Source organism: Phalacrocorax aristotelis, chromosome 2, assembly GCF_949628215.1.
Source record: "Phalacrocorax aristotelis chromosome 2, bGulAri2.1, whole genome shotgun sequence".
NCBI lineage: Eukaryota > Metazoa > Chordata > Aves > Suliformes > Phalacrocoracidae > Phalacrocorax > Phalacrocorax aristotelis.
Window position 1 is genome coordinate 101,080,110 of NC_134277.1, and position 10,494 is coordinate 101,090,603.

At 39.6% G+C, this 10,494-nt stretch overlaps 1 protein-coding gene across 3 annotated transcripts in view; it reads right to left on the reverse strand.

Annotated features, from left to right (window-relative positions):
* LOC142053205 (uncharacterized) overlaps nucleotides 1-9,920 on the reverse strand; it is a 37,523-nt gene extending 27,603 nt beyond the window's left edge. For 2 of the 3 annotated variants that reach the window (XM_075084487.1, XM_075084486.1), the window contains exons 1-4: nucleotides 9,817-9,920; nucleotides 9,403-9,494; nucleotides 8,373-8,441; nucleotides 2,258-2,291 (exon numbers count right to left, since the gene is read on the reverse strand). In XM_075084487.1, coding sequence (XP_074940588.1) covers nucleotides 2,258-2,291; nucleotides 8,373-8,441; nucleotides 9,403-9,477 — 178 coding nt within the window. In that variant the 5' untranslated portion in view covers nucleotides 9,478-9,494; nucleotides 9,817-9,920. Of the gene's footprint in view, nucleotides 1-2,257; nucleotides 2,292-8,372; nucleotides 8,442-9,402; nucleotides 9,495-9,816 lie in introns of those variants that run through there. The other variant, XM_075084489.1, reaches the window with a different exon arrangement.
* Nucleotides 9,921-10,494: the final 574 nt, after the last annotated feature.

Here is a 10,494-nt window from a genome sequence, read left to right on the forward strand (position 1 = left end):
TGTTATTTGTGTGATTGGTAATATGTCCATGGGAGAGAGTTTCAAGAAGTTCTGCATATATATTGAATGCATAATTCTGCATTGCAGTTCCCAAAATGAAATCTGAATTCACATCTTTGAAAAGTTACACAGGTGGAAAGCTTTTCTACCTGTAAAAGAAAAGCTCCACACAACTAAAACATACAAATAAACTTCATCAAGCCAAATTTCAGCCTCTTTTGGACAAATAAACCTTGACAGTGGCTTGCAAATTGGCCTCCCACATCTGGATCTTCAGTGAAGCAGAATTCAATATGGATAAGTAGAATAAAGGAGGTATCAATAGTATGAATTATTATTTCATATTAGAAATAAAGGATGCTGATTGCTTCAAAACAATTACTGAGGCACAGAACTTTCTAGATTAAAGCACATTTTGTAATGCTTCTGACATGCAGTACCCTGTGATGCTAGGACTCCTCCAAAAGTTACCTCTAACTTGTTTACCAACGTTTCACATCTAGATTCTTTACTTTGATAATCAGATGTTTCAACATCTCTTCTCCTTAAATCACAGCTGAAAGAGTCTAACCTATGACATTTCCAGAGATGCAGTGTTTTAAATGAGCATATGTTCTTAACCTGAATTATCCACGGAGCACTGAGCTTGTAGTACATTTTCCTACTGTACTGTTTCCTAAAGGTGTAGGTCTTTGCAACAGGCTCCTTTATTCCACCACTCTTTCTACAGTCTTGCTGCCACACCTTCCGTCCTCTTATTCAAGTCTCACTTTCTGACCTGTGCATCCTTTACATTACTCCTCCAAAACAACATTTTATGGTCTTGAAGCAAGAACCTTTTCAGTTAAACAGTATTACTTTTAATGACCCTTTCTGATGAGAAACACAAAAATCTCTAGAAATTGTTTTCCACTAAAAACACTAGCCCAGAGCCAAACAAATCTGTTGTTGTTGAGGTACGAATACAATTTTGGACTGCTCAAATCCACTGGATTTTGAGGAGACTTATGTTTTCAGAACTTTTGCAGAAATTCTGTCAAGATGCTTTATTAATGGCATTTCTAAAATGAGAAGATCTGCACACAGTACTCATATCTGCTGAGGCAAAATGTCTCAATTGTTCATACTTGAATATGTCTTGCACTGATATTCTTATCAACACCAACCCATGAGAGCAGCTAATGAAGCCCAGTCTCTTAGAAAATGTACTCTGACCAGTGCTTTTCTAAATCTTTCTCGTGTTGATTCTTCAGGGTCCAGTAAGTGGTGAGCTCAGCCTGCAGCACTTCCCTCAGTAGAGGACTGACACAATCACTCTTCTCTGTGCAGATTCATATTTTCAGGAGCCCTTGATCAACTTGGTTCAAAAAGGCTGAGATGTTCAAAAGATACTGAGGAACAGATGACAAAGCCAGTATGTAAGCCTTGTTTCTCAGGAGAACAGGCTAAGAAGATAAAGGAGAACTGAAAGGCTTATTTCCTGTGATGACTGACTGTATAACCATTCTGGATTTTAAACTTCTCATTGGTTTTTATCAGCATTCCCAGATCTGCCAGTGTTCTCTGCTTCCTGTACTTTAAAAATCTCGTACATGATCATCAGTGCCTTTACAACAAGATTTCCATTTCCACTGCAAGATAGCTATATCCCATATTTTCAGCCTCTCACCACAACTCTTATTTTCATTGACATATGACAGTCTGGATTCACCTTCTCAGTTTCCAGGGGAAAAGATACCCCAGCAACTGAGCTTACCTTGAATAGGTCTTTGCTACTTCAAGTCTGCCAAGTCCGCTACAATAAAGAGAGGCATAACATTCCTGATGCAACTAAGCAACTCCAGCACTAGTGCAGCTGCATCTGCAACAGTGCTCTGCTAGCCTGCTGATTTAGCTTCTTAGCATACCCCTTGAAGCTTGGCAGTGAGTGCATAAAGCTGACAGACAAGTGGGAGGTGGTTTAGCCTGGGAAGGTAAGAAACTAAAATACTGACTATCCAACCCTCTACTAGACAGAAATACAAATATTTAGATGTGGAAAGGCATAATAAGGTTTCATGTTCTAAAATATTCCTTGCTTAGCAGTTCACTAGATGGAAATCTCAGAAGAATATTCAGCATATAAAGAGCAACACGGTTACAGACACATAGATCTGGCAGATACAAATACCTGAACTACTAGAAAAATCAACAAACATTAAAATCCCCAAGCAGTATCTACCCTAGGAGGCTGGAAAGAAAAAAGTGTTATACTTACAATAGACAGTCTTGGGTCTCAGGGCTTTCTCTTTCTTTAATTATGAAGATGCAAGTCATCCCAAAATAAAATAAGAAAAAGAAATTAATGCGCTGCACCATTTGAAGGAAAAACTCTGTAGTTCCTGAGAAGCCTTTGCAGATGAATTACATTACAGGCCAAAGGTTCCATTACCAAACAGGAAAAGTTAGAGCCTTTATGATTTTCTGCAAAAGCTGGAAGTGCTGGCAAAAGTGTACTTACACTTAATACAAGGTTAATCTCAAGAAAGCCCTGTTATTAATGAAATTTTAAGAGATTATTACGGTTTGAAACAGAATATCAAGGATGCCAGACAAATCCGAGTTCTGCAGGATTACAGCTCCTGTTTTCAAAAGTTGTAGTTCCAACAAAAAAGAAAAAGAAAACTCACCCCAAAAGAAAAAAACTAAACAAAAAAAACAGTGCCCCCCCCATTTTGAGTGCATTTGGCTAAACCTTAAGGCTACCCAAATCTCCTAAAAGTTTATTCATATCATGAAGAACAGGAAAAGCGGTTTTCATCAGCTGAATCCGGAACAGATTGCTTTTTGGCAGAATCTAAGGAAAAGAGAAACTTAAATTTCCATTTCAGAACATGGCTAAAATGATCCTGACTAGTTCTGAGAACTTTTTAGCAAACACACACAAACTTGCCATTTACAGGAATGAAACAATAAGCATGATCATTCTACCGGTAAAGGAGCTGTCTACCCAGAGCAGTCCATGGAGTTGAATGCTATATTTTAAGTATTCAGTGGCATGGAAGAGATGCTGCACAGCAACGTGACAATTCAGTAGGAAGCAAGACTGACACAACAGTTAATTGTTTAAGAAGCCAAATAGCTGTTCTTTCATGGCAGTTATAAAAAAAGGAAGTTACTTAAGTCCCAGTATCACCATGGATAGTGGGTAGTGGTGTATGAGCTCAGCAGGATTTTAAAAGCTTAGAATACAGACACATTCTCCCTTGCTATGCTGCCGCAAGTGTTTTGGTTACTTGTCATTCTACAGAGTTTTACAACAAACAGCTGCTCATACCCAACTTTTCAGACTCACTAGAAAACGTTAACAACTGAGCTGCTGCTCAAAGGGTTTTCTTCCTGACCATTTTCAGACAATCAACTTCGACTTCGGTTGCACTTGGATTATGGTTTTTATTAATGTTAGAAATGGAGTTGCACAAGTGAAGCCAATAGGTCCATTTATCTTGTGACCCCTTCTTAAGGCTTCTTAAAAAAAAAGGCAAGAAGCAAAAAAACCCCAAAACCCAAAGCTATGTCAAGAATGAAGATTCTCACACATTAAGCAAGAAACTTATTCTTGGTCCTGGGTCATGTGTTGCAAGGAAGTTGCAACAGCTGTTTTTGAACTATGAAAAGTCAGGGTGACTTGTAACAAAGTGTCTAACTTTGAGAGGCCAAAACTCAAAACCTGCCATTTTTCAGGGTTCAAACCTCCCACACACGCTGTAAGAGCGGCTATATAAATTAGTTTTCAAAAAAATTCAAGTTCAGAGATTATCTAATAAGAGTTTCACATGCATAGTTAAGCATTATATAAACATAGCTTATTTTTTCCTACGTATATACACTCTTGAAGTCACATCAGCTAGATGTTAGCAGCCCATACACAAAAATTATATTTAACTCTTCAAGCCTATACTAAGCAAATCAAGTTTTTTTGTAACAGAAAAAAACTCTACAGTTTAAGCCTCTTTGATCATGAGGATAAGCTGCAAAACGTAATAGCATACTTCTGGAGACAAAACAAACAGTAAGGCGATTTTCCTGTAACTGAAACCTACCTATGTTAACTTTCCAAGTATCAATACAAAAATGTCCCATTAAAATGCTTTGTATGGTATTAAAATCAGCTATGCTGGAAAAAGGATAGAAAAGTTGCCTGTTCATCAGGTATTTTCAACCACGAGTTCTGATAAACAACAACCAGGGCAAGAGGTACAGCAGAAATGAGAACACTGAGACAGTGAAAATAAAAAGTAACAACGCTCTTCAGATCTGAACATTCCGTGTTCCTAATGAGGCTGCAGAGTCCTGAACACACATTCCTCTCCTTTTGGAACACAGTAGGCACTTCTACCCTATCTATCCCCAGATATGAATAGAGGGCAAGGACCCTGAATCCTTGATAGAACTGGAACAATCTTAACTGTGTTCCAAATACAGTTCACAGAAAAGGCAACAGTCTTCTGGCGCCACACGTGCAGGGGGCTGTTCAAAACACATGGAAAACATAGTCCACTCTGGGATTTCCCCTCTAGCAAACTGAGCACTAAAACTAACATATATTTGCAAAACCAGAATAAAATATATCACATACTATCATATTCCAGGTATTCGAATAGCAGGTGTATTTTTATCTGGTAACTGCTCCTTCAAAAGGACTTAGCTTTTCACTCAGCTGTCAAAAAAATAAAAACAAATCTGCCATTTGTGCAGTATATCCCCATCACTCTTTCAGACTTGGTTCAATGAAAAGCATTAGCAACTGTATATAAGCATTCTTTTCTAACCATTTTACTATAATGACTAAAGTAACATTCAACTGTTTTTTAAAGTATATAGTACAGCTAACTCCAATTTCTAAAGAGCTAAGGACTATATGCACACGCATGAATGCGATTTTGCCCAAGCCATTTTCCACACACACATAATCCCCATTAATATCTATGCAGCAACAAAGCCACAAAACCCATCCGTATGCAGATATACCAAGGTCATAAGGCACTTGATGCACAAGATATGTACTCATCCCAATGCCACAATCTTTTGTCTATCCATACTTTTTATGGGGGTTTGGCCTCATGAACTATCAGCACTAGAAAAAGTTAGACATGTATTCTGCTTAGCACTCGAGTTCAAGGACACAGAGAAGCATCACATCATGACCACTGAGGTAAACAAGAAATACAGACTCTTGCTACAACAAAGAATCAGCTCTCAGGGATAGAAACTAAATGCACTCTAGAAGAGATACACCATATAGAAAAATACTACCTAACATTTTGTAAATGAAGCAAAGATTTGAGAAGTACATTAAAGTTTCATATATCATAAAATGCAAGGGGCAGCCACAATTTTATATAATTAGATAACTGATAATCTGTTATTTGACTAGGGCAACTACTCCAAGACTTGTTTGGAAAAAAAATTCACATAAGTTTCAAAGTGCCAACAGAAAAGGCTTCAAATAAACAAAACCTAATCTAGTAACAAACTAGGAAGAAAGTCATTGCACTGACTAATCATTTGCTTGAAATATTTTTTAGTTACATCTATTTTACTATGCAATATGTCATCCAGTCTATTTCTATCCCTTGAAATCAACCACACATCATTCCAGTGGGTTACAGAGCATTAAGCCTGCAAATATACAAATGAAACAACTCAGGAATCACTTTCTTGAAAGTACTTAGACTCAGCTTAATGCACCGAATTATTAGCCTCCCACAGTCAAAGGAATTCCGTGAGGCTTCAGGTATAAGCTTATTCTCCTTTAGTTTGAGAAGTAATAAGATGTTGTGGGTAAAACTAAGAATAAAACTTCTGTCCAATTTGTAACAAATCTGGGTAGTCTCCCCAATATCTGTCTCTTCATGGCAGCTTATTTATATTTTCACCCTCCAGCAGCAAAGGATTTAGGCATCGTCAGTTCAAACACCCCGACTGAGAATCAGTAGAGAAAAAAAATCTCTAACTCATCAACAGCAATATCTTGAGTCTGAGAAGTGTAGCACATATGAACTGGATTTCCTTAAAGAAAAATAAGAGGTCTTAATTCTTTGATTTTACATAGGTCACTAACAAAAATCTCCCTAGTTTTATTGAAGCAATGTATTCAATAAAATTTATTCAAGTACGCTTCCACATCCAGGAAGTGGCCTTTTTCAAATAAACTATGCATTCTGGTGCTATTGTTTAGGAGTCAATGCTACTGACATGGGGGGAGCAAACCAATCAACATATAAAGACGAAACAAAGGTACGCAGAAGTAACCTAGATAAATATCTCATGTACCATCCAAAATACAGATTAACCAAACAATAACCATGTACACAAAGTCAACTGAAGTATTCCTACAAATCTGTCAGATAGTCAAGCTTTACTAGTGCAGCTACTCAAAAGAATGCATTTTATTTTGAATAGATATGGGAAATGTAGGCCAATGAAATGAGAATCATTTCACACATGTAGCAAGTGTTTACATTTGTTTCTTGGAATTTTCCTCCCAGTGACTGTTCTTCTCCCGATGAACGGTTATTTCTTGTGTTTTTGAAAGTTCCTCTGGTGGAAGAAAAGCACAAAGTATCTTTACCGATACCATATTAAAAACAAATGGGTAGCTGAAAGAAAAAAGTCATCTGACTAAAGTAGTTAAAGAAATGGATGGTGGGTTGGCCAGCGTTGCAATTTAGATAAAGAACTACCATCTTCTCTTCATTGTTATGTATCCAGGACATCCCTTAGTATTATTTTGAACAGGAACTCCTCTAGTAAGGAACAAACTAAGAGCTATTCACTATCAACACCTAGCCTGTATCAGAAAGGAATATAAGCTCAGGACTTCTACAGTTACTTCTAACTTGGCGATACAAAAACTTCTTGTGATAACTCAGTGAATTCTGATCTTCTTCCACCAAAACATACAATAGATTTCATAATTTAAAGTGAGGAATTAGAGGTATTCGAAGACTATGATGATGCGATCTTGGAGAGGTATTCCTACAGAGATGCCGTCATGGGACTTACCAGGGCTCCACACACCACTGCTAACATTTAACATCTAGCATACATCCTTTGAACCTGCCTGATTTTTGTTCACTATCAGTTTGCAGTCCTTCATTAACTCAGTGAAGTTTGAGAGATGTAGCCTGGCACACACTGATTTCCAAGAGTGAAACGGAAGGAAAACTACATGCAGATTTTCTAAGAAAATAATCACTAGTCTTTCCACTTTAAAAGTGAGAAAGAGCAATAACTGGACTTCTGTGAAGGTTAGCTAGGAAACAAAAAGAAACAAGTACAAACCCAAAAGAAGTTCTTGCATCAGCAAGAATATTTGGCAGAACACGAAAAATACTACAGTACTGTACAATTTTACTGGATCAACAGGGAACAAGAGGACAGAATCCTGGGGGCAAAAGTGTTTGGAGAAAGTGTACCCAGTGATTCAAATAACAGTCATTGCTGTTAAAGCGATCAGCAAGTAAGTAACAAAATATTATTAATCTGTCTTCAAAACCAAGAGATGATCCTCATCTACAACTGAAGCAAAAGTGGTACACAAAGACTTGAGAAAGACAGTATTGCAGTTAGTCTTTAGTGTTCCAGGAAGAATAAGATGTCATTAAGAAGACATCAGAGCAGGCACTTGAGTGCCACAACATACAAACAATCTGATGACAGCAATCATAAGTAACAAAGTACAGACAACTGTTTATATCTCAACTTCACAGACTGAAAATGTGGAATTTTAAACAAGGATAATCAGCCAATCAACAGTCAAAAGTTCAGTCAAACACTTAAAAGCCTCATCCCTAAATACAGCCTCACAGAACATTGTTTAATAATTTAAGTACAAAACAAGCAGAGGCAGTAAATCAGGAAGCTGCTATTGAGATGCTTTAAACCAACAGAACCATGGGACTTGGTACTTAAGCCTTTGTCAATCCTGCAAGAAATCTGAACTGATGTTACTACCAAAGGAACAGGTAAGCTAGTTTTATTCACAGTACAGGTGAGTTATGCAGACTTGGAAAACAAAGCAATACTTTTATCAGCTCTATCCAAAACAGATGTTTGCATTCTTTCACCATCTGTAACTTCTGTGTAATTCAAATGTTAATTTTACAATTAACACACATTTACCTTTAGGTAGGGTTGATGTTTCAAGTTACAGCATTGTGATATTCCCACCTCATCTTTTTCTTGGGATTTTTCATGCAAATTACTGTTGTAGATCTACCAATGAGTTAGGAATCACTTGAAGCCAAATGAAATAAATTATGTAATTTTACAAGACTCCCAGACTTTTTATTAAATTTGCATATACACTTAATATGGAAAAAGGTTACCTTTCTATGCTTTGCACCACGGTAGTGTGACTGAAGACTTATAGAACTCATACACGGAACTTTACAAACCTAAAAAGATAAATTGAAAGCACATCTTCAGTTATGCTATGGATATTCTGCAGTTGGTGAGGTGTAAGAAGTGGCAATACATCCATCTCTACAGCATAATTCTCAAGGTCTTTTTAGCTTAAACAGTACAATTTGCATGGTGTTTAGAGAGCAGCATACCACTAAAGTGACCAGAAGTAGTTTGCAATGCTGTTCAAATGATACTTAAATACATGTTTAAATACACCAGGTGGTATTATTCTTTTAAGAGCCTCCCCATTCTCTCCTACCACCACTTTCTGGATTCTTAGTTCTCTAAACTTCTCCAGGCTGGAAAGCCAGCAAAAAGGGATGATCATATAGTGACTAGAAAGGAACAGAGACAAAATTATGCCCTGGAATAACTGCAACTCGGTTCATTGTTACATCAAAGGGAGCAGAAAAACAATGGAGGAAGACAGAAGACATCTGCATTTCATTAAGAGCCAGACACACATACACCATTACAATAATTAATGGAAGACAATACAGATCAATAATTATTTCTTACTATCTTTAGCTAAAAAAACAATGACTAGTATATGCCAATATTGTCTATTCTCGGTATACTGTCCCAGAAAAAAATAAATTACTGCTAGAATATACGATTGACAAATTTAACACATTCTGAGCCAGTGTTTACAGATAAATGAGCCTTTGCAGTGGCCTAGGAGAAATACTTCACAGAGATTCAAGAGACAACAATTAAGGACCATTATATTGCACCTGTGACGGCTCAAGAACAACCTGGATTCGCCGAATGCTAAAATAAGCAGCTCTTCCAGGGACCGATCACGTTACTCTGCACATTAACAGCTTCTCTCACTTAGAAGTTTGCCACACCACATCTAGGTTAGGTCTGCATTTCTATGAGTACGGTCTTCAATAGCCGAGGCCCGCGTTTTAGCGTACAGTCTGAAAAGCCATCAAGAAACGCACTCACTTCACAATAAAATATTTTTTTTTCAGATTCCGGTTTGCCATCTTCTGGCTTAACTTCTTCGGTCACCGCGCTCATCCTGCAAAACTGGTTCACTGCACACAATGGGAAAAAATAAATAAACCCAACTCTCGCTTATACGGCACTTTTCAGCAAACAATCGGGGGCAGGAGGAAAACGTTAGTCGGAAGAATTAAGTCGATTGTTTTGTTTCAATGCATTTCGAGATGAAACCCCGCCTTTTACCGCTCGGACACCTTTACAGCCTTAAGCCTTCCGGTACAGGCACCCTCCCCACCCGTCCTTATGGAGAGGTTTCACCGAGAAGCCGCCCCCCAGGGAGCGCCGCTCCCCGGCCGCCCGCACCCGCACCCGCACCCCCGCTGCTCCCGCCAGCCGCTGCAGACGCGGCGGTACCTCAGCGGCGCTCTCATCCGTCGCCCCCCGGCGCCTGCTTCAGCGGCAGCGCCCAGGCCCGCCGCCCTCCCCGCCGCCGCCGCCGCCGCCGCCGCGTCCCCCGGCGGACCGGTAACGACAGCAGCCCCGCACGGCGCGCGCGCCGAGCGGCAGCCGGCACCTCCAGCCTGCCCAACCCCTCCCCGCTCGTCACTTCCGCTGCCTCACAGCAACGAGGAGACACCTCAGTGGGACGAAACCAGCGCCAGCCCCCAGCGCCACGCGCAGGTAATAGGCAAGCAGCCAATAGGCAAGAAGCCGCCCGTCTCGACCAATGGAGAGCCAGCACCGCCTGGCGCGGCTGGGAGCCTGAGCCCGCCCCTCCCTTCGGGGCGGCGGCCCCGCCCTCCCCGGCGGCCTGCTGGCGACCCCTGGCGGGCCGGAGGAGGCGGCGCGCAAGCGAAAGGACGGTTCGGCCCGAGGTTTGCAACCTCCGGCCCTGGGAGAAGGGGCAGGGAACGCGCTCGGCAACGGTTTTAATTTAAATGCAAATATTTATTTTAAAATGTCTTAATTTTACACTTCTGACGGGTAATAAATGTAAAATATAATTTAAGAAATACACTTGAAACTTCTTTCTAAAAAGCAGACTGAGGAAACAGTACAAAAAAATAACAGAAAAGTGCACCGGTTTTAACA